The sequence below is a fragment of the Rhipicephalus sanguineus genome, unplaced genomic scaffold (genome assembly GCF_013339695.2).
Source record: "Rhipicephalus sanguineus isolate Rsan-2018 unplaced genomic scaffold, BIME_Rsan_1.4 Seq2389, whole genome shotgun sequence".
In the NCBI taxonomy this organism is placed as follows: domain Eukaryota; kingdom Metazoa; phylum Arthropoda; class Arachnida; order Ixodida; family Ixodidae; genus Rhipicephalus; species Rhipicephalus sanguineus.
The window spans coordinates 13,425-34,968 of NW_023614839.1; the positions used below are offsets into that span (position 1 = coordinate 13,425).

Here is a 21,544-nt window from a genome sequence, read left to right on the forward strand (position 1 = left end):
TGAGTCCTACTCGGAGGACACGACCTAAATAACTTTGCCCCGCTCCGGAGCCGTGGCGGTGACGTCACTGTCGCGTTCTGTATACCGAGGTAGCGGGTACGATTCCTGTCTGGAACCCCGTGTTGGTATGCGTTTCTTACTGCAGGGTATCTCTACTTCATACGGCTCCCAAGTGAAAGAGCACACTGACACAGTTATAGCGTCCCGTAACAATGACATCTATACGCAAGGTCACGCAGCTATCGCGGAATCTCGCCATATCGTGTAAGTTTTTCGGTCTGGAGCCTCACATTTTTGTTTGCAAACTCGACTTATTAGTTGGATACTTAATATATATAATACACAGTAAACCACTTTACACCCTTAAGGGGGTTTTGCCGTGTCTATAACCACGGTGTAAGATATATACTCTTTAGGTGAGGATACTCGCGAGACGCGATCGACCAGATAAAGTAACGACGCCGAGAGCCCGTCGGACACGTCGGACCGCTGACGGCAGCGGATACCTACCGGCGGGATGATGCAACTTCAACACAAAAACGCGTTCCCGTAGCAGCTGGCGCTTCGCGGGAAATCTGAATTTCCTAGTCAGCGAACGCGGCTACGGCACGCCAGCTACTCAAGTTAGAATCGCATACCGCGTTTTTCACGAGCGAAAAACAAGACATGCAGCGGACGCCGGCGTTGCCGCCGACAGCGTCGGTTGCTATAGCAACGGTGAAGAAAGCATTTTCTCTCTTTAGGTTGCGTCTCCCCACCGCTAGATACCCGCTGCGGTCACCGGACCAACAGACGCGCGCCGTTGTTACTTTATCTGGTCGATCGCGCTCTGCATGCAAGCCGAGAAGTGTCCACACCTAAAGAGTATACATCTTACACCGTGTCTATAACTAACACCCTTACACCCTAGGAAAAGGGTGTTTTCACGTATCAAAACACCCATACCATAGGGTGTTTCCAATGACCTAAACACCCTTATCACTGAAAAATTTGAAAAAAAAATCTACAAGTCAGGGAACATGCAATTATAGATGACATCAGCATAGAATGTGTGCGCACGCGCCACACCGCGGCACACACAACAAAGTGTATTGTAAAATACCACATGGACGGAGCGCTCGTGCTACACAGCCTTACACTGACCATCTGGTATATATAGCCATAGTATCTTAAGCCGCCGTTCAGTGCCGGTGGAGATATTTCTGTTCCGTATAAATGAACACTAAATATTAGGAGAATAGGCGTAAATTTATGGTACGCTTGTAGATAGCGCTAAAAGAGACATATCTTTTAATCTAAACTCGCCGAAGATCCAACGACATTTTAATCAGCGAGTCCCAGTTATCATCTGGCACGCTGTGGTACGGGCCATGGGTGTTTCAATAACACATAACACCCTTAACTCCTAAAGGGTGTTTAGTTAGAGCATTACCCCCTAAAGGCTGTTTTGGGGAAGGAAAGCACCCTTACACCCTAATTTTTCCAAATTTGGTTAGGCAAAAGGGTGTTTTGCTTGCCTGAAACCCCCTTAAGGGTGCAAACTGGTTTACAGTGTAGGCATAGATTACGTAGGCTATGTGCTGCAGTTAATTAATAATGTTAAAAATAACATAAGAATTGCATTTGTGGTCTCGATGAGAGTGTGAATCACTAACCTAACTTAGGAATTCGAAAATGTCCAATTTAGGGGGTCCTTGGCTTTCCGGGCACGAAAGCCTCATCAAGCCCTTACAAATACGGAGTTCGAGCGGCGCAATTCGCACACCTGACGTGAAGGTGCGCGTCTTTTTTTTTTTTCTGATATGTTTATTATTAAAGTTAAAAAAAAAGAGCAGTGATACACCATACCAAAGACCCCATACAGAGGTAACAACTTTGTCTATATGATGTGCCCTTGCGGCACATCACAGCGACCGTCACAGCGACCGTCACAGGTGCACTGGTCGCTGACTCCGTTCTTTACAAAAAAAAAAGATACGTGGATATCCGCAGCGTAACAGACACACGTAAAAAAAAAGCGCGATCCAGCCAACTTCTGTACGCCTGCTTTCCCAAATCTTGTGGTTTGGTTCGTCAGCTAGCTCGGTCTCTCACAACTAAAGTGGCGTTCAGTACTATACAGTATATACCCTATATATCTATATATCTCCAGCATCGGTCCACCGCTTGCGTCCAGACAACGACTGACGGTAGCAAAGCGGCCTCCTGTACTTTATTACTCCGCCAACCCGCTAAACGATTTGATAAGGGACGCACGGACCCGACCAGCCAGACAGGTATCACAATCTCATTTATATATATATATATATTGCCATTTGGGAATAATGAATGGTAAGGCGCGGTATCCTGACCTACCGTATCTACTCGCGTACTATCTACACTAGTTAGCTTTGTCGAATGTTCGGTTAGCTAAACTCTTGTTTAAGGTTCGTAAATGGTGGTTAATATCGGCTAGTGCTGGCTAAATGATGATAGCAGTTGGCTATAATGTCGGCTAATGCAGGCTATGCTGTTGTGACAGCAACTTTGCCTCCATTCAACTTCAATCCAACGATGTTCTTGCATATGCGTAAACAGTCTGAGCTGATCTGCCTGACATTTCTTAAAGGGGCCCTGCAACACCTTTCTTAGTTATATTGGAATAGTCTCATTATTGACGTATGACTCTTCACGAGTCATATGCCGCAAAAATTTTTCGAATCCGTCAAGTCTAAGTGGTGTTACCAAATTATAGAGATCACGTTCCGCAGCTTTCTCCCTCAACTCAACGCCGCTCAGCGCGTGGAAAGCTAGGCAGCGAGTCGACGGAGGGAGCGCAGAGGAGCGAGGCTCCGCCCAAGAGCGCCGGCGGAGTTTTTTTCTTCATTTTTTTCTCTCTGACGTCTGGGCGCAACCACGTGGTATGTGCCGCCACTTCCGGTCGGCTTGCGTCGTTCTCGTCGAGCGGAAGCGGAGTCGATCGCACTGTGTATCGCGCGTGCTTGAAAACTGCGCGTCGGTTTGGTAATGTTGGGTGTGCACCTCGAACGCCGTAGTGTTTTCATCGCTCTGCCAACCATGGAAGCAACCTGCGCGCTCGTTTGGAACGAATGACAGCTGGGATCGGTTTCGGCCCATATTCCGATACACCGCCTCGTAAGACGGCACTGGCAGACGACCCCGAAGCGCCGCCATTACCGGACGCCAGCATTGTTATCGGAGACACGCTGCGCCCGTGCCTCGGTCGGTCGTGAGAACGTGCCGACGATGCAGTTCTCAGCTGACGAGGCAACACTCGAACGGCTGCCACTCTCAACGGCAACCGGCGATGGTCAAAAGCACAGAAATATTCACGTTTTCGGCACTGCGCATGGCGAAGAAAACGGAACCACGCAACTACGAGCAGACGAGCTGTCGGTGAGACCGGAAGTGCTAATATTAATGTTTGTTCGGTGTTTTTAACGCGATAACATAATATAAACATACATATTATCTACTTATTTAACTCAAAATTAACAACGAAAGTAATAATGAGGGTGTTATCGTGATTATAACATCAGCCAATGGTGGAACTGCCGACAATCGCGTCATATTTTGCGGACTAATACATCATTTGTCGAGAGAAGAGGGAGCGATTTTCAGCTGACTTTGAGAATTTATTGTAAATTCCAGGCCGTGCGCATCGCTATAATATTTGGCTCGCGTGTTCTCGGGAGTCTCGACTACCGATCGGCAGCGCTTTTTGAGCATGCTCGAAAAGTGTTGCAGGGCCCCTTTAATATGCACAAACTCTAGCTGTGACACGTTTTATGCACGTATGAGAGTGCTCAGTAATTATGAAGATTTCATACTTATAGACAAGGCGGTCTTCCTAAATTAATAATGACGGCCTCCAGCCTTGTCACGCAGCAAAGACTAATATCGAAATTGCCTAACACCTTGCAGCTGTTATGGCATGTATAGGCATCAGGAGCGTATAGTACCTTTTTTTTTATTAGAGGAAGAGTCGTGCAACCTTTATGTATGTTCGTGCGTGTGCTTGTATGCGTTCGTATATATGTACACGTGCAAATTGAAAAGATCCCATCTCTCTCTCTCCCCCCCCCCCCCCCCCAGCCACGCCATTGGTAGTAAGATGACGTTACGTTATCCAAGCTCTGCGTTATCTTTACTGTATAGTGTCCTCTTCTAAAAGCGAAACGTGGCGAATATGCCATGTGTATGTCAAGGACTTCAGTTTCGCCTGCCTTATCTCCCTCGCTGAGACAACAACATGGCTTTGCCCGGCGAGCGTAAAAATAGAGCGTGTAAGAGCGTTTATGTATTCGCCACGTGCGTGTTTCTAAGAAGATGTGCTGACAACTCCGAGGGGATTCTTTCAGCCTGTGCAGCCACGAAGACGGCACGGAAATGATCGCCAACGCGAGCGCAACGCCCAGGCAAGAGCTGTTATCGCTGGCCGACACGTGGGGCTTAGGGCACACCGCCGTCGACTTCGCCCGGCAACTTGACCGCGAGGACCCGCTGAAGAAATTTCGGGAATGCTTCGTCATCCCCAAAGTGGTTGACTTGACGGAAGGTATTCATAACACGTTCCACTTCACTGTGCGTAGCGTAACAACGCACTCGTATCCATGGCAACCAGCATTGTAACTCTGAGTGGAAATAGCAGGGAGGAGGAGAAGGATGTTCCCAAAGAAAAGTGTGTCATGCTATTCCGCTACGAAGCCACGCAAATTAATTCAGACTAACACATTTCTCAAGACGGCCAATGTAAATTCAGAAATCAGCCAGGCACTCTGACACATATTATGGGAGTGTGTCGGTAACCCAAACCTATCGCCTCTCTCCTCTGAGCAGTAGGAGACATGCTGCCTAGATCCCTATATCTCAAGATGAACGCCGGCTTCTCTTTCGATATCTATTTTCCCTTCCCCTTAGTTTAGGGTAGCAAACCTGCCTTTCCCCTCCTGCTAGTCGAGACAGAACATGGCTGATAGACGATCCACCCCATACACTCGATGCGTAATTATGTTTTATCATCCCTCGGCCTTCGCCCATGGAGTATTATAAAAGGGTGCCCACACAATTAGGGGCAACATTGTTTGAAACGATCTGTCATTGTACACGGTGAGCGTTAGTTGCGAGCATTTACAACATTGTATGTTGCAATGCTGCGACGTATGACTTCGCTGCCGTAACTTCTTGTCCACCGCACCTCAGTGGATCCGGAGTTCATCGAGTCACCGGAGCAGGAATGCATATACATGAGCGGCCACCTGCTTGGCGTAAAGCCGAAAGCTGTGGACGATGAGATTCAGAAAGTTCTGGACGACTGGGGAAAGAGGTGAGCGGAGACACTATATAACGTGTGCATGGGTCAGCAAACTTACTCATTGGTCGACTCACTCAGACTGAGTCGACTCGTGAGTCTAGTCTGCGTCTGAGTGAGTCCGGATGAGTAATATTTTGGTGAGTTTGTGTCCGAGTGAGACCGGTTGAGAAAAATATTGGTGAGCCTGAGTCCGAGTGAGCCCTAAGCGCAAAATATGTTTCTTGAATGAGTCTGAGTGAGCTGCACCTTTTATTGCCGACCTATGGTCCTGTCTACTTACCTTCAGCATTATATAAACGTAAGCCTTACATCGGCTTACGTTTATACTCAAGCCTATTCCCACATATCTCAACGCAGCGTTCATGCGCCACCTCAATATTTATTGATCAGAGTCGTGAGATAGGGAAGGGGCGTCCCATTACCTACCCCCCCCCCCCTCTTCACCTGTAAATTCTTTCACGGGACTTCTTGATAAAAATATCTCGTGTGAGTCGCGTATTTTATAAATATGTCATTAGTGGATTGAAACCACTGGTAACTCGTAATTCACGGTACAAGATCAAAAGGCGTATCGTAGAGCACCAATGATGAGAGATGTTGGCTATCGAAAAAGCTACTTTTACGCTAACGGATCCATGAGTCGACTCACTAAGGGTCACTCAGGCTCAAGTCTAGCCGTGAGTCTGAGTCTGAGTGAGCCCGGCTGAGTAATATGTTGGTGAGTTTTAGTCCGAGTGAGACCGGTTGAGAAAAAGTTGAGTGAGTGCGAGTCCAAGTGAGTCCGGTTGAGGAAAACTTTGGTGAGTCTGAGCCAGAGTGAGCCCTCAGAGCAAAATATATTTCTTGAGTGAGTCTGAGTGAGCTCCAATTTTTTCGCCAACCTATGGACGTGGGCGTATACTTGCAAGCAGCAAGTGTACCCTATCCACAGAATGACAAGGACCTCTCCCTCCACGCTTCCCGCCCCACACATCCTCCTCCCCTCCCCTCCCCCAGAAACACATGGATACCAGATATCCACTAAAGACCTTCTAGTTAAGAGATAGCCACTATAAGAAGTGCTCTAACCATCAGATTGTGTAACATTTGCTGGCAGTCTAGTTAGAAAGACCTGCCACGGCAGACTAGTAGTTATGGTGCTTCACTGCTGACCCGCAGGTCGCGGGATCGAATCCCGGCCGCGGCGGCCGCATTTTCGATGGAGGAGAAGTTGCTAGAGGCCAGTGTGCTCAGATTTAGGTGCACGTTAAAGAACCCCAGGTGGTCGAAATTTCCGAAGCCCACCACGGCGTCTCTCTGACTCTCTCATAATCATATGGTAGTTTTGGGACGTAAAACCCTAACAACACAAACGTAACAAGAAACCTAGAAGGGACAGAGTGCTGACAGTACTCTGTCCTGTGTCTTCTAGGTTTCTTGTTACGTTTGTGTTGTTATACCTGTGGACCATCATAAGTATGCAATCTTTTATGATTTTTTTTAGTTTCACAATAAGTGTCCGACTAAATATTGTCGCCGTGAGGCTTCAATTGCATGCGCATTTTACTCGTGATGTGGCCTGCAAACCTTCGACAGCGACTGTACGTGTTCCGCAGGGCTGTACAGTGCTTCCGGCAAGGGCACTTACCCGCTTCAACGGCCGACCTCTACCCGAAGCAGCGCATGGCTGAGATCGTAGGTAAGCTCATGTAATTTTTAATACGTCTATGCAACAACGTCCGGATTTAAATTGAGGCAGCACACAAAAACGAGCGGTACGCAGTAGTCACGTTTACACTCACGTATGTCATAAGAGTGCCAATACAAGCCCGTTGTCAATGGGGTGAGTAAAGAACGCATAAGTTCCGAATTATAACATCGCAGAATTGAAGGCAGAACCTCAACTGCGAGATTTTGTGCATGATACAAGTAATATTGCGCGGGTGCTTAAAATTACTTTCTGTGTATTATCGTGTCCTCCCCTACCAGATCACATAACTTTATAATTTCCTTATTTATCGTATTCGATTATTATATCAAAATATGCCTAAAGACATTCTATTAGAGACTCACTTTCAACCCCGGATTGGTATAATTGTTTTACATAATCACCTATATATAGCTCAGTGAATGATAATTCAAATCAAACAGCTCGTGTGTAATTAAATATCAGTGCTAATGTATACTATTAGAAATTATATCATTGCGGAAACCAAATTGTACTATTCTTGGCATGCAGGCGCCGACCATGATGAGATCGTTTTCATGAACGGCCTCACCGTCAACCTGCATCTGCTCATGGTAAGAGCGAAAAATGAACAAATAAGGGAACATTTAAACGAGATCACGTTCTTCATCAGTGCGTGCGTTAACAAAAAAAAAGAGAAAAGTATAAATGGTCTTTTTACGTCTTTCTTTCGAGGAGGTTTCATAGAGCAATGAACAGCATTTGCACAGTTAATTTCGTTCTCTCTTCTTCAGATGACGTACTACAGACCAGAAGGGAGGAGGACCAAGGTGGCCGTGGAAGCCGATGCGTTCTCAACAGACTTGGTCAGTACTCAATATGCAGGATTCGGACAGTGACGAAGCAAAAACAAAAATTAACTCGATCAATCATATGATCGAAATTGAATGAACACGACGTTGCACTTGTCGCATCTCCGCCTTCCCCTGGGTCATATCTGAGTCAGATATGACATTCAGATCGTTAGGCTTACGTTATCACCATCAGATCGTAAGGCTTAAGTTATGACCATCAGACCGTAAGGTATACGTTACGTCACTTTCGGTCCTTCACGTGACTTCCGGGCGCATTCTTTCGGCCTTAAGTTCACTTGCGGTTTTCATTTTCAGTTTTCAGATTCCTTTCGGCTGCCACTACCAGTAGTACCTCTCGTTGATAACTTCCCGTTACATTTCACTGACTTCCGGTGTGCATTACTTCCGACTAGAGCCTAGCTAAGGAATGCCTTAACTGTAGACAAGTTGACTTCGTTCAGAGATTATCGTCGACATTACATCGCAACGTGCTCATATATACCCCGTTGCGGAAATTGGGTAGAGAAATATCGAGAGAGAGGTGAGAAGGCAGGGAGAGATTAACAGGTATTGAAACATCTGGTTTACTACCCTATACTAGGGGGAAGGGGAAATAGAAGAGGGCCAGGAACATACTGTCAACAGGTTCTCGGACCCAGAATGGTTGGCGTGCGCAGCGTGGCCATTAATTTGTCAGATTGTGGAAAAATGTATAGATTACGACTTGCATTAGCTATAGGCTGCTGACCAAAACGAATCTTTCCAGTATGCTGCGCAGTCCCAGGTGAGCCACCATGGCCTCGACCTGGCGTCCAACCTGATCCTTCTGAGCTCCAGGAAGGTAACGACTATCAGATTTGAATGCAGTGCCCCGAGTACTATGTCTTAAACGCGACGTTTCTTTTTTTCTTCGCCCCTTTTTTTTCTTCTAGAGCGTACTTGTGCTGTTCTTGAGCGCTAAAGACGCCCAGAAGTAGCCATTCATTGCTCGCCTTTTTAGGCAATGTGATCCTACTCAATTGATAAAAGATTGTTTAACCGCGAGAGTATGCTGCCAAATCTATGAAATCATTACCTATATAGTGTCGAAATTTCTCGTTAGTGTAGCTAGCCGACGTTTGTTTTAGCGTCGCATGATTAGCAAGGTTGCGCTAACAACAAAACTGACCGATGTGACGTTTCATATACGTATAAGCCGGCAAAGGCTTGAGTAATTGATATCTTTTGGTGCTCTTTTCAGAGTCATAGTTGACAACTGCTGTTTTGCATTTCTCATGACACTCCACATTTTCCCAAGTAAGGTAGAAGTTTAGGGGAAGATGGAATCTTTGAAGCGATGAAAAATCCTCGGAACGCGGTGTGTCGCTGTAGCCGACGTTTCGACAAGCGGACTTGTCTTGTTCAAGACTTCAGTTTGCAGCCTTGAAGAAGACAAGTCCGCTTATCGAAACGTTGGCCGCAGCGACGCTCCGCGTTCACTAATTTTTCATCACAACATTTTCTCATCTTTTGATGTTTATAACCTTTAAAGATAAGCGACCTGGGTATAATAGAGGTGACATGGCACACGCATGAAAAGTTGCTTCCTAGCAGGAAAGTCGATGTCGCAGCTCAGCCGATATAATTCTGCCTCCGCCTGGTTTCGGGGTAAAAGGGCGAACAGTTGCTCAGAGAAGAGGATATATATGACGTCATCGACAAAGAGGGCGACACCATCGCCCTCCTGCTCCTGTCCGGAGTGCAGTACCAGACGGGCCAGGCTCTGGACATCCGGGGAATCACAAGTGCCGCTCGCAAAAAGGTATAGTAAACACAGCGGCGACAGTAACAAAGTCGCCCACAATGCACTCACGCCATATTGAAACAATAAACATAGTCTATATGTAGCACATCAATGCATTAATGACATCATCATTTGATGATCTCCCTAATGTTCTTGACTTGTTATCAATGACATATTTGTAACATAGATCAACGACTTGCGTATTACGTACGTACCAGGGGCGCAGCCAGCAATTTTTTCGCGGGGGGGGGGGGGCGGGGGCGGTGTTCAACTACCATTTATGCATGTTTGTGCGTGCGTATATACATGTCTACACATGCAAAATTTAAAAAGAATGTGGGGGGGGGGTCAGCCCTCCCCTTTCTCCCTGGAGGATACGCCAATGGCATGTACATGTACATATTATCATGTATGTAAGAGAAAAGCTCGCTCTGACACATGCGCGGCGTATTACTGCCACGGCCAGTATCGCGGCGCAATTCATAGACGACGCATTCCCCGAGTGCGTTTCATTTCAGTGACGTGTTAAATGACCGTTACACAAATTGAATCCCTTATGACAATGTCAAATGTTACTGCGCCTGCATTTATAGACGACTGAGTCCAAGTTCGTAATAACAGTAATTTCTGGGGGTTCGACGCCAAAACCGCGATATGATGTACAGCCCAGCTTTGGACGCTAAGCGGCGTGAGGTAAACACGATCACGTGCGCCGGTCCTCATTTTAAAGTACCAGCTTCAATATTGGTTAACCATGCTCGTAAACTGCCTTCCACGGGTGCTTCGCGTCGCCATATTACGTTCTTGACACGCGCGTGCGAATGTTTCTATTGCACTGTCAAAGCAATAAAATGAAGCGTGCTTCGCCTCACGCCGACTCTTATTGCGGAGAAGCCAGCTTTGCCTAAATCCTTTCGAGGGGGTCACGCACGCACGCAGATGCAGCTTTCAGGCCCATCGCCGATATGTGCTGTTGCGTGTTGGAGGCTCCAGCAGCCGCTAACGCTTCCCCTTCGTGAGATTCAGAAAGCGTGTGGCGGGCAGTGTACATAGAATAGTAATTCAGAATATTCGTCCAGGTGCGTAGTCCTTAAAAACACCAGCAGCGCTTTGTTTGACACTACCTTAATGAAAACCAGCAGATAGTGACGCCAAGGAAGGTATAGGAGACGTTAACTGTACTGTTTCAAGTGTATTGAAGTAATTGTGATATAGATGTGAAGAAAGTGAAGTGGACGAAAAGACAACTTGCCGCCGACAGGGACCGAACCTGCGACCTTCGGTTTACGCGCCCGATGCTCTTACCAATTGAGCTACGGCGGTGGTCGTCCCTTCGTCCCCTTTATGGGGTATTTATGTGCACGCAAACGTGGGAGTGTTAGCCAGCGCCGCTCGTAACCACGACGGCGAATTCCCTTCCCTCATTCAGCAGCGCTTTTGTGTGGCGTAACGTATATGCGGTGCCTTAATTGCCACGGGCAGAAGAGATGCCGCAGCTCCAAACTCGGTTGCAAACTTCGGAATCTGACGCTCTGAGTAACACCGTGCGAGCTGTTTACCGCTGTACACGCTTATGAAACACCTATAAAAGAGTGACTGTCGACATATGTTGAAGGGGCTCGCCGTTTTACAGGGTTGCATCGTGCTGTGGGATTTGGCTCACGCCGTCTGCAACGTGGAGCTGAGGTTGAACGAATGGGAGATAGATCTGGCCGCCTGGTGCACGTACAAGGTGAGCCTGTGTTGCTCTGTAACAAGGGAAAAAAAAAGAACACTCTATGCCACGCGTATCTGCGTGCTTCCCTGAAAATAACATCTTAGTTCGTGAGCGTGTGCACGGTGGTAATACGCAAGTACGACGTACGAGAAAAAAAAAAAAAAACACTGTTTTACGTACATTGGCTCCGTGAACTAATTCTATGTACACTATAATGTAGAACTGACATCTTCGATGAATAAACTTGAATCATAATAATATAAAAAAAAGCTTACCTTGCAGTAGCACTGGGCCGTCGCACTTTATCTTATTCGTTGAGCTTCTGAAAAAAAGAAAAAGAAACTTAATTAAATGAATGTAATCCCGCATAGCGTGCGCGTATGTGTGCGTGTGTGTGTGTTTGTGTGCGTGTGTGTGTGTGTGTGTGTGTGTGTGTGTGTGTGTGTGTGTGAGAGAGAGCTTTTCTTTATTATTGAAAAGCGAAGTGACTACCCAGCATATATTTGCTTACTTGCTACTCGGACAGCCGGAAACGAGATGAAGGGAAAGAGGCCCTATCAGAATGTGGGCACATGAAGTTCAGTAACCCTCCATAATCGCAGCCATCTTGAAATAACGAGCTGAAGTCAGCCCGCCGTTCACCACGAAGGCCACATTCTCCGTGGACTCGGAATGTTAAGTCCTCATACACTGGTTGTGTCACAGGGGCAACCATCGCTGCCGAACATTTTTTTGGACACCACCTATATGGGCATCGTAAGCAATAATTCTAGAATCTCGATCGTAATCCAATTAGGAGTTATAAGTGTCGATGAAACACGTACTGAGCAACAATGCTGGTGCTGAATGATGCACTTCGTTCCGGGGCGTGCCCAGTACATGAACTGCGGTCCCGGCAACACTGCAGTGGCGTACGTTAGCCACAAGTTCCGCAAGGCCTGTGACCGGCTGCCGGAGCTGAGAGGCTGGTGGGGCAACGACGGAAAGACCAGGCTACTCATGAGACGTGGTGAGTTCGGCTATACCTCGTATTTATCTCTGTGTAACGCTACTGCGAAACAAAATTCGTTGCTGGACTAGTTCGCTCATACCCTTAGAAACTGGACAGCGCAGATTCAACACATGCAGGACAGAGAAAGAACGCTGATACACAGGGCAAGCGCTCGTCCTGTACATCAATGTTCTTTTGTCCTGAGTTGAATCAGCTTTGTCCAGTTTTTGAGGAAGACTCGATGCTGGCCAGTCGGAAGACGACTATAGAAGACGGTGCCGCTCGGGGATGCCATACCGCACTTTTACCATAAAAAGGTTACAGAAACAAAGCAGGGATATGGAGGAATAGGGAGGGAGAAAGACACGGAGAGAGCTTCTTTTCTTTTTTCTTTCTTTTTTTTTTTTGTGGAGAGGTCGGCTGCTGTGACTCGAGCCTGCTACTCTGCACTGGGGGAAGAGCTCAGAAAAAGAGATACGTACGGTAAGATGAACGTGGTATGACGAGAAGGGTACATACGAAGATAGCCGCTCAGCGGGTGTCCCTGCACAACCTGCCCGGTCGATCCTCTAGCAGAAACTATAACTGCTTTAGACGTGAGTCTCTTTTGTTTCATCCGCGTCCGACCAGTAAATACTTGTGATGTGAACATCATGAACAACTTATGATGAGTAATGATATCTATAATTGACAACCATCCGTTTGCAGCTCGAAGTTACAAGGAAATCAATACGGATTGCTCAGAAAGGAAAGCGTCTAGCTGAGGATCGATCCCTCAAAACTCATTTGCAATATTTTGTGGTGAGTAAATGAGGCTGATGAGCTCAGAAAAACTGCATTATTACACTAGACTGAATCAACGCGGACAGCGTTTTTCATTCTTTTTTTCATTTTTTCCCTAAAGCAATACGCCAGTGCAATACGCTAAACAGCTTCGATCCTTCTGAACTATGCAGAATTCGAACCTTCGCCGTCGGCGGACATGTTCAAAGTCTCCGTCGGAAGCGCCGTCCTGATCGCGCCAATCATGACAAGCCTACAGGTAATTTTGAAATCAAAAGTTATCGCTGTACTGTTTGTTTGCCTAGTGAAGATCATGTCGGATAGGACAAGACTGGTGTTCTGAGCACAAGAAAAAGAAAGACATTTTTTGCACGCATGACCTGCAAGGCAATCGCAAAAAATAATATGGGGGGGGGGGGCAAGGGGATGCCAACAACAACAACAACAACAACAACAACAACAACAACAATAATAATAATAATAATAATAATAATAATAATAATAATAATAATAATAATAATAATAATAATAATAATAATAATATCTCGCACTCAGTATATGCTACACTTCCTTGGGTGATTTTTTCCCCACACCATGCGGGCCAGATATTCAGCGAGGTTGGCGAGCCGAACCGTCTGCGCAAGCAGTTCCTCCTGACCGGTTACATGGAGCTCCTGTTGACGGACTTGCTCGGTGCCAGCCACGACCACGAGGACAGTACGCGCCCGTTCCATCTGCTCACGCCGGCCGACGTTAGGCGCCGAGGAAGCCAGCTCAGCCTGCACTTAGCCGCTCCCTACGATGCCCGACGCGTGCTTCAAGAGCTCCTGCGACGAGGCATCGTCGTAAGTTCAAATTATTCCCTTATACGTCGATATCGGGTAAGGACACGCCCGGTGAAGCACAGCGATGGGCGAAATGAATTGTTCCACGCACTTGTATCCCTTTCCGACTCGGCGTTCCCATTTGGAAAGGTGACTTACATTTGCCATTTCTGTGCACAGCAAGGAAGAGACCACAGACGCTGAGCTGGTGGTAAAAGAAGCATTTTTGTTCCCTAAAGTTCTTTTATATCACTTCTGGTTGAAATATTTTACTACACACGATCACTTTGGTGAAGGCATTACCGTGTATAACGAGACGTTGAACGTGGGCCGTTTTGGCAGGAATTTCCTAATATTATATCTTTTTATCATTTTTATGAATGCTCGCAATAGGCCGATAACTATCTAATGTCATTTGAGTGGGTCGTGGAATTCGGTTTATGAAGAAATATACCACGACTGACTATACAATACTGAGATAATTATTTCCTCTGTAATTGCAATTATTTGTTGTAAAATATACTATAATTTATTCTAACGCTTCCACTTGCTTTAAATTTGGTATCCAGAACCTTGACATCAAATTATGCAAATTTCACGCATTTATAGACAGCCTATTATAATGCGTGTCGCATACAGTGCTACCCTGCTGCTGTCAGTAATTGGTCTCTCTAATAACTTCGCGTTGTTGTGTTGGCCCGTTTCAGGGAGACCTGCTCCCTCCATCGGTGCTCCGCTTCACGCCGACTCCTTTGTACAACACCTTTGAAGACGCGTACAACTGCGTACGAGCGCTCAAGGAGATATGCGATCGGTTCACCACGGAGGGGACGCCCTACACTAATGGCCACTGAGGACTGCTCATACGCATGCGTGCTGTGGTTGTTCTATTCGGCAACATGTCATCGACGATTGCGCAGCTGCGTCACAACAGCGGGACGCCTACTTGTGAAAACTTGACGCAAGGAGCCTTTCTTCTTATTTTTTTTTTCAAAAACAGTGTGGAATAGAGCGAAAGGAGCGAGTCGCTCACTCCATTAGTATGACTGGACAAACGCAACGGAACCAGTACACACGTAATACTTGACGACGTTAAGCAGTGGACAATCATAAATCAAGAGAAGAGGAGTAGGCGTAGCCACACATAGGTACCAGCCTATCCTTAAGTATATCTAATAAAGAAAAAGTACACATATAGCATACAATGTACTCAAGGGCACGTACATCCTCAGGCAACACAGGTATACGGGTATTGCGAGAAAAAGAAAGGAATGTGTGTTACTACAGCAAACTTCAGACTTTGTCCTTACAGGATTTATTCATCCATGCTGCAAAGGTAATTAAAATGTGCGCATAAAGACTCGCATGCTGTGTCGCGTTGTGTCTTCTCTTGCGACGAGACGTTGCTGCATTTTTCGGCTCCCTTCCTTGTCACAGATCGGTATTGCCGTTCCATTTTTCTTGCACAACTTTGATGCTGTGCTTCTTGTGCATATACGACTGCTTCCTTTGTTTCACTCACTCCTTCATTACAGTGTTCTTTTTGTTTTGTTTTTCTTCCATTTCTTTTATTATAAACGTACATAATGTACATGCATAGCGAACAGTCAAAGTCGCTTCAATAAGCGCACAACAAACATCACAAAGAACAAATTTCAGCGAAGAGGGCACTAAAGCGGTACATATTGAAACATCTTCGAGAAAAGACCCTATAAAATGCGTCATGTCGGGCGAGGAATCATGTTAACGGATGTAATATTGTGTGGCAAAAGGTTAGACCTTTATACCACACCATGTGAATTGCGGGTGGTTTAAAGTTTCCCGCCCATTGCAAAGGGCTCAGCCATAATTGTTCTTCTTCATCGTCATCAACAGTAGCCATAGAGTCAACAGAGTGGGCCGCTAGGTAGCTGCGTATACATGCATACAGACGCACAGTGGACGCTTCTCTGCTTCGCAAAATGATGGTGACTTCTGGCGTAGCGGCCGGGTGCCTCGCATGTTCGCAACTGTACTTGTAGACGCCCTAAGAGACGTCACAGCAGGCTCTATAATAAAGGCCGTTCCTCCAGCTTACACTGCGACTGTTCTGCGTGTTCTGCCTGGCATTTTTTGTTCGATCAATTCTCTGAATAATGGCTGCTTATCTAGGTCAAAACCGCAAGAAACGAGGCACAGGCGGGAACAAACAAGACCTGTTTTGTGTACTCGCCTCTGCCCGTTGTTTCTTGCGCATTTCAGCCTCATTACCTCTAGTTCTTGCAAGCCGATTAAACCCTTGCGGCTTCTAAAAGTCTACTTACCAAATGTGCACCTAGATGTTTCGTTTAAACTGAGCGAGTTCGGACGCACGTGGGCCCCAGCGCCATCTGTGTATTGGCGGCGCCATAGTGTATTTCTTCTCCTCGCTTGGCCTCCGTGTTTGTTGCACCCGCATCGTCGACTCGTTAGTCTCGGAGGCCACGCTCCAGAGACTAGGTCAAGCAAAGCGCTTGTTGATATGTTATTGCAACAGTGCTTCAGAGGCACTGAATCGCGCCTGAGGTTTAAGCGCACATTCACTGCTGCCAAAGGTTAGGCTTCAATAAGCGCATGGTTAAGCGCACTTTTATTAAGTGCGATATGAAACTGAACTTGGCGAAGTGTGGATGATTACGAGATATGCGGAACATCGTCACACGTGTAAATGTATTCCCATATGCAGAAACAAAGAAGAAAAAAAAATGCGTTGAGAGTTCGTAGGAATTTTGTTGTGCCTTGTAAACGCAGTAATGCGTGCATCATTCGGAATTATATCATTCGTTTTGTTGCACAGCTTGTCAACTAAACATCGTGCTGAGAGACCAGCTTTAGTAACCACATTTAATGTGCTTGTATTACAATTATTTTAAGGTGCATGATATTGCTACCCTAAAACATGATATCAAGAGCACAAATGCGATCCAGCATGCTAATGTGTGACTTGATGCACAATGAACGTTATTATTATTATTATTATTATTATTATTATTATTATTATTATTATTATTATTATTATTATTATATTATTATTATTATTGGCGAGGCACTGAATCAGGTCTCCCATGGCCCTACACAAATTGTACACGGTAATATGTCTTCCGCAACTTGAGTATGCGTCCGTGACATGGAATGGCATTGCTCAATCCAGCGGTAACACCATTGAACGAGTCCTGAAAAAATTCCTCAGCATATATAACAATCGCTTTGCTAAAAATGACTCTGGATCTCATTCAAATACTGTTGAATTATTATCACTGCCATCACTTCACTGCCGACGAAATCGCTCTGATCTCTTATTTCTTTACAAGCTAGTCCACGGTATCATATCCTGCCCTGTACTTCTCAATTGTGTAAATTTTCGAATTCCGCGTAAGTTAACCAGAGAGAACAGACCGTTTTAGGTACCCGCCTGCTCCGTTCACAGAATACAAAGTCTCTATAATGTTAATTTTCTTGATCTTGGCGTTTTTCATAGCCCACAATCATTGTTTTTATCCGAGCTTTGCACAGTTTTGACATAGTGTGGCACAATGTACAAAGTCTTCCCTTCTCAGTCTTTCCACATAGTTGTATATATGCAATCTAATTTTTTATTCCCCGTCAATATTTCTCGTGTTGTCTTATTTTACTCCTCCCCTTTTGTGTTCATTTCTCTTTGTCTAGGTGTTTTTGCTCTTTTTATTTCTGAAAACTGTCTGTACTGTATTGTTTATTTTTATTGTTTTTTTTTTGCGTGCGCCAGCACAAAGACCTTACGGTTGTTCCTGGGCACGTTAAATAAATGATTGATTATTATTATTATTATTATTATTATTATTATTATTATTATTATTATTATTACATTTTATTGAAACTGTCATTTTGCATTTTCATTTTTGTTAGTTATACTTGCCTGTAGTTTTTTTTTTAAGCTCTATGCGTGTGCCGGCGTTCAGACCTTAGAGTTATTGCTAGGCTACGTTAAATAAATTTTTCATTGGTTCGTAGCTAAAATTATGAAATAATTTAAGTCAAAAAGGATTGATAAAATAATTTGCTGACGATTACTGCTACAGCTTCTACGTGTTTTTTTTTTTTTCCTGCGATAAGCAATGTGCCAACTTTCGGAAGTTTAATGCTCCGTCATGCACTAATTTCCCTTTGCGTCGACCGCTTCTACACAAGTCTATTTTCTATGTTGTAATTGTCTTCTTCTTCTTCTTTATTTTTTTTTTTAACTGCCGGCATTGAACTAAGGCCGAAGTACTGACAGCGATAGCAAGGCATCCCACCTTTGCAATAAGACTTATCAGATGGTGTTCAAAATGCGCGCTCGATGTTCATTGAATAGATTTTCTACGGAAGGAATTCGCTCTCATTGCGATGTAACGAAGCGACCAGAAGAGTTCGGGAAAAGGGTACTTAAAAATTATCTCAATCCATCAATTTGTTATAACTGCCGGAGGAGTCTTTGCGATGTTGCGGAGAGACGGAGTCGTATCTTAGAAGAACTTCTTGTTGAACGAGTTGGTGCGTGTCTCGCGCATATGATATTTTGCGCTAAGAACGGACAATCACAGGAAAAAAAAAAACGATGTAAACAGAAAGAGGGCAAACACTCTTTCGTCGCGCTCTCTGTGTCTACATCGTTTTTTCCCTCTGATTGTCCGTTCTTTGCGCAAAAATGTCCTGCATAAGACGGAGTCGCAACCGTTGGATTCTTTAAAAAGGTGACCCGAAACGCGAGAAAGGAGGGGCGTGAATTGCTCGGATTTAAACCACCCTCTTTCCCGTTCGCTACCGGGTATGGCACGGTGGAGTGGAAGAGCCGGAGTAGCGGCGGCCGAAGGGTGCGCGCGCGCCTGTGACCCCGGCCGCGCCCCCGGGGCCGGCAGGGGTCTTTGACCTCGGCGAGGGCGTCCGGCGAAGGCTGCGTCCCGACCGGGGTCGTCGACCCCCGGCCCGGGAGCCGTCGACCCCGACCGAGCCCCGGGTCGACCTGGTTCCGCTTCCGCCCCCCCGGCGACGACCACTTTATCCCGACGACCCGACTGAGTCGTGGAGAGAAGGCGGCTGCGCGTGGAGAGGGTGTTGCAGCGGCAGGGCGGGCAGGTGCGGCAACCTCCTCGCCCTTCCGTCGTTGCCGTCCTCGTTGGCCCCCGGGTCGCTCGGGTCGCCGCTGGAAGGGAGGGGCGGTGACCGGGCCAGACAACGCGCGACGCCGCCAAAACAACTATACGAGGGAGCCCTGCCGTGAACTGTGATGCAATGACCGGGCCTGCCGGGCCGCGCGCCGATATTTTTTTTTTACTTCTTCTTTTTCCCTCTGTCTTTGCCCCGCGTGTACCGGGCAGAGTGCGTTGCACCTCGCGGTTTCTCGCGTGCGACGAAAGCAGCGGCTCACACGACCCGACCCCACCTCCGGACACTCGTGGTCGATGCCCGTTCCGCATCCAGCCTCCCCCCTGAGTGCCGAAATCGGACCGAGCTGATAGCGATATCAGCGGCGAGTGTTTCAAAAGCCAGGCGAATGCCCTTCCCGTGTTTCAAAACTTATTGCTTTTATTTCCTTTCGCGCTTGAGCTGTAAACCCTCGAATCGCCGGCCACAGTGCTGTTATCCGAGAAATTTGTTAGCGATGGCTAGTGAAACGAATAGGTGTAAATTATCTGTAACGTCATTTTCGTATGTTAGGTTCATACCGCGGAAGTTAGCTTAGTGGGGGGCTCGTGATTAAACTTTTACCACATTTACTTCATTAACATGCACTCGAAGCACAGTCCACGACCCCCCCCCCCCCCCTTTTTTTTTGCATCCGGGCCCAATCGTAATCTGGCAGCCGGGGCTGGGATTCGGACGCGGGACTTCGTGCACCGAAGTGGAACGTCACTGCAACGGTTGGCAGTATGATTTCATATCGGATCAATGGAGTCAGCCTGCGGCTTTCTTCTTCTCGTTTTATTTTACTATTTTTTTTAAATAACGCGCACGCCTTTTCAGTATTGGTTGATGCTACACCGACGAGGGTAAAATGGGAAAATATAAGTATACGATACGTGGACAAAAAAAGAGAAAATAAGCGTCCTCCTTCGTGGCAAGGGGGGGGGGGGGTTAATATGTCGCTGACAATAGTTTTATTCAAGACGGAAGGAAAATACTGGCCACAGCAAGAGAGGTCGCATCCACCAACCCACTTTTCGCGTTTATCTGATAAGAAAATGCGAATTTTCGGCCCTCTCAATTCAGACGATGTTCACAGGGTGAGCGAAAAGCCGAAGCGCCTAGCTTCTCAGTCAGCTAATACTTTCGACTGCCGCTCGATCAATCGCGCACGTCATTTCGCCCAATAGTAGAAGAAGGAAATGTACTACAAGCACTCGCGTTCCCTACCAACTCCATCAAGAGCGCGCGTACTGCTTCTACAAGCTTCGCACCTGGGCACGAAGTTGAACATCGCGGTAGCAGCAGTGCGGCCTGTACCTCCGGCTTCTCCGGCGAGCAGGTGTGACTGGCTTCCCCGAGGAGGGCGGAGAAGGGGAGGAGCACGAGGAGAAAGCGAAAGTGCTCCACGGGAAGAAGAAGAGGGGGAACTGTTGCCACCGCCGCATCCGGACGCTCCCGCTTCCTGGAACGAGAGCAAGGCAGTTCGCATCCGGGAAAGAGAGCGAGGACGCCATGCTCCTCTCCTGCCCTCTCTCATCGTGCTTCTCTCTCCCTCCCTCCAGGAGGCCGAGAAAGAAGGCAGCAAGAAAGGTCGGCCGCCAATCGGCGGGTCGGTCCCGCACCGCACACTCGTCGGATGGGGGGAGGTCTGGCCCTCCGCAGCATCCAACCCGGCTGTGAGGATGCTACGGAGGACACTCCGGCCACCCCTGCTTCTTTCCCGGGGAATTGGACTCGCCCGTGGCAGGAGTTTGGTTTGCTTGCCTCCCACCCTCGTTGTCGAGTATCGAGAGTGAAATGAGAAGGGAAAAAATATTGTAATAAAAACGGGGCCAACCTTTGCTTGGCTCCGCACGTTGACGGTCCTCCCTGTATCGGAGGAGGGTGCCGTGAGAGCGTTGCGCTTCCTTCCGGCGAAGATGAGGAGGTTGTTGAGAAGGTTTGTGTCCTCGAGATACAAAGCATTTGTTCCCTTTTTTTTCGGGTATTACGCACGCGGCTTCTGGAGGCGATGCTCTGACGACCTTGTGGCGGTTGCTAGCTCCTTCGTCGCGCAGGTGTGCAAAGTACAGAGGGCGCGCTTAATAAAAGAATGGTGGTGGCTGAAGGACTGACTGCTCGACGGCACATCGCTCTGAACTGCGAAGATCTTCCATTTGTGAGTCGTGGTGGTGACTACGGTTTTTTTTTTTCTTTTCGGACTGTGTTAGCCTTTTCACCGCCAACGACAGCCAGCAAAGGGGTGTGGGGGTTTTCAACGCCCCCCCCCCCCCCTCCAGGAATTGCCTAATTTTGCATGTGTAACGCGCGCGAACATACATAAAGGTTGTCAACCCCCTCGCCCCCCCCCCCAAAAAAAAAAAAAAATCCGGCACTCCTGACATTAACGTCCATTCAGTACACTAACTTTCGCAACTAACAAACTATTACAAAGGAAACAGTGCCGCAA

General features: G+C 46.9%; 1 protein-coding gene across 1 annotated transcript; it reads left to right on the forward strand.

The window, feature by feature from the left end:
- Nucleotides 1–4,371: 4,371 nt before the first annotated feature.
- Nucleotides 4,372–14,871, forward strand: LOC119376822 (kynureninase). The gene is made up of 12 exons (XM_037646519.2): nucleotides 4,372–4,558; nucleotides 5,203–5,326; nucleotides 6,910–6,992; nucleotides 7,533–7,594; nucleotides 7,775–7,846; nucleotides 8,601–8,675; nucleotides 9,489–9,635; nucleotides 11,251–11,349; nucleotides 12,211–12,343; nucleotides 13,282–13,367; nucleotides 13,714–13,953; nucleotides 14,640–14,871. Exons 1-12 carry the CDS (start codon nucleotides 4,390–4,392, stop codon nucleotides 14,784–14,786), a joined length of 1,437 nt encoding a protein of 478 aa, XP_037502447.1. The 5' UTR covers nucleotides 4,372–4,389; the 3' UTR covers nucleotides 14,787–14,871.
- Nucleotides 14,872–21,544: the final 6,673 nt, after the last annotated feature.

Excerpts from the sequence above, each read along its gene's own strand:
- LOC119376822 (XM_037646519.2), top strand. The coding sequence starts at position 4,390 with ATGATCGCCAACGCGAGCGCAACGCCCAGGCAAGAGCTGTTATCGCTG. Across the intron at positions 7,847-8,600 it reads ATGCGTTCTCAACAGACTTG|TATGCTGCGCAGTCCCAGGT; the intron begins GTCAGTACTCAA and ends GAATCTTTCCAG. Across the intron at positions 9,636-11,250 it reads CAAGTGCCGCTCGCAAAAAG|GGTTGCATCGTGCTGTGGGA; the intron begins GTATAGTAAACA and ends GCCGTTTTACAG.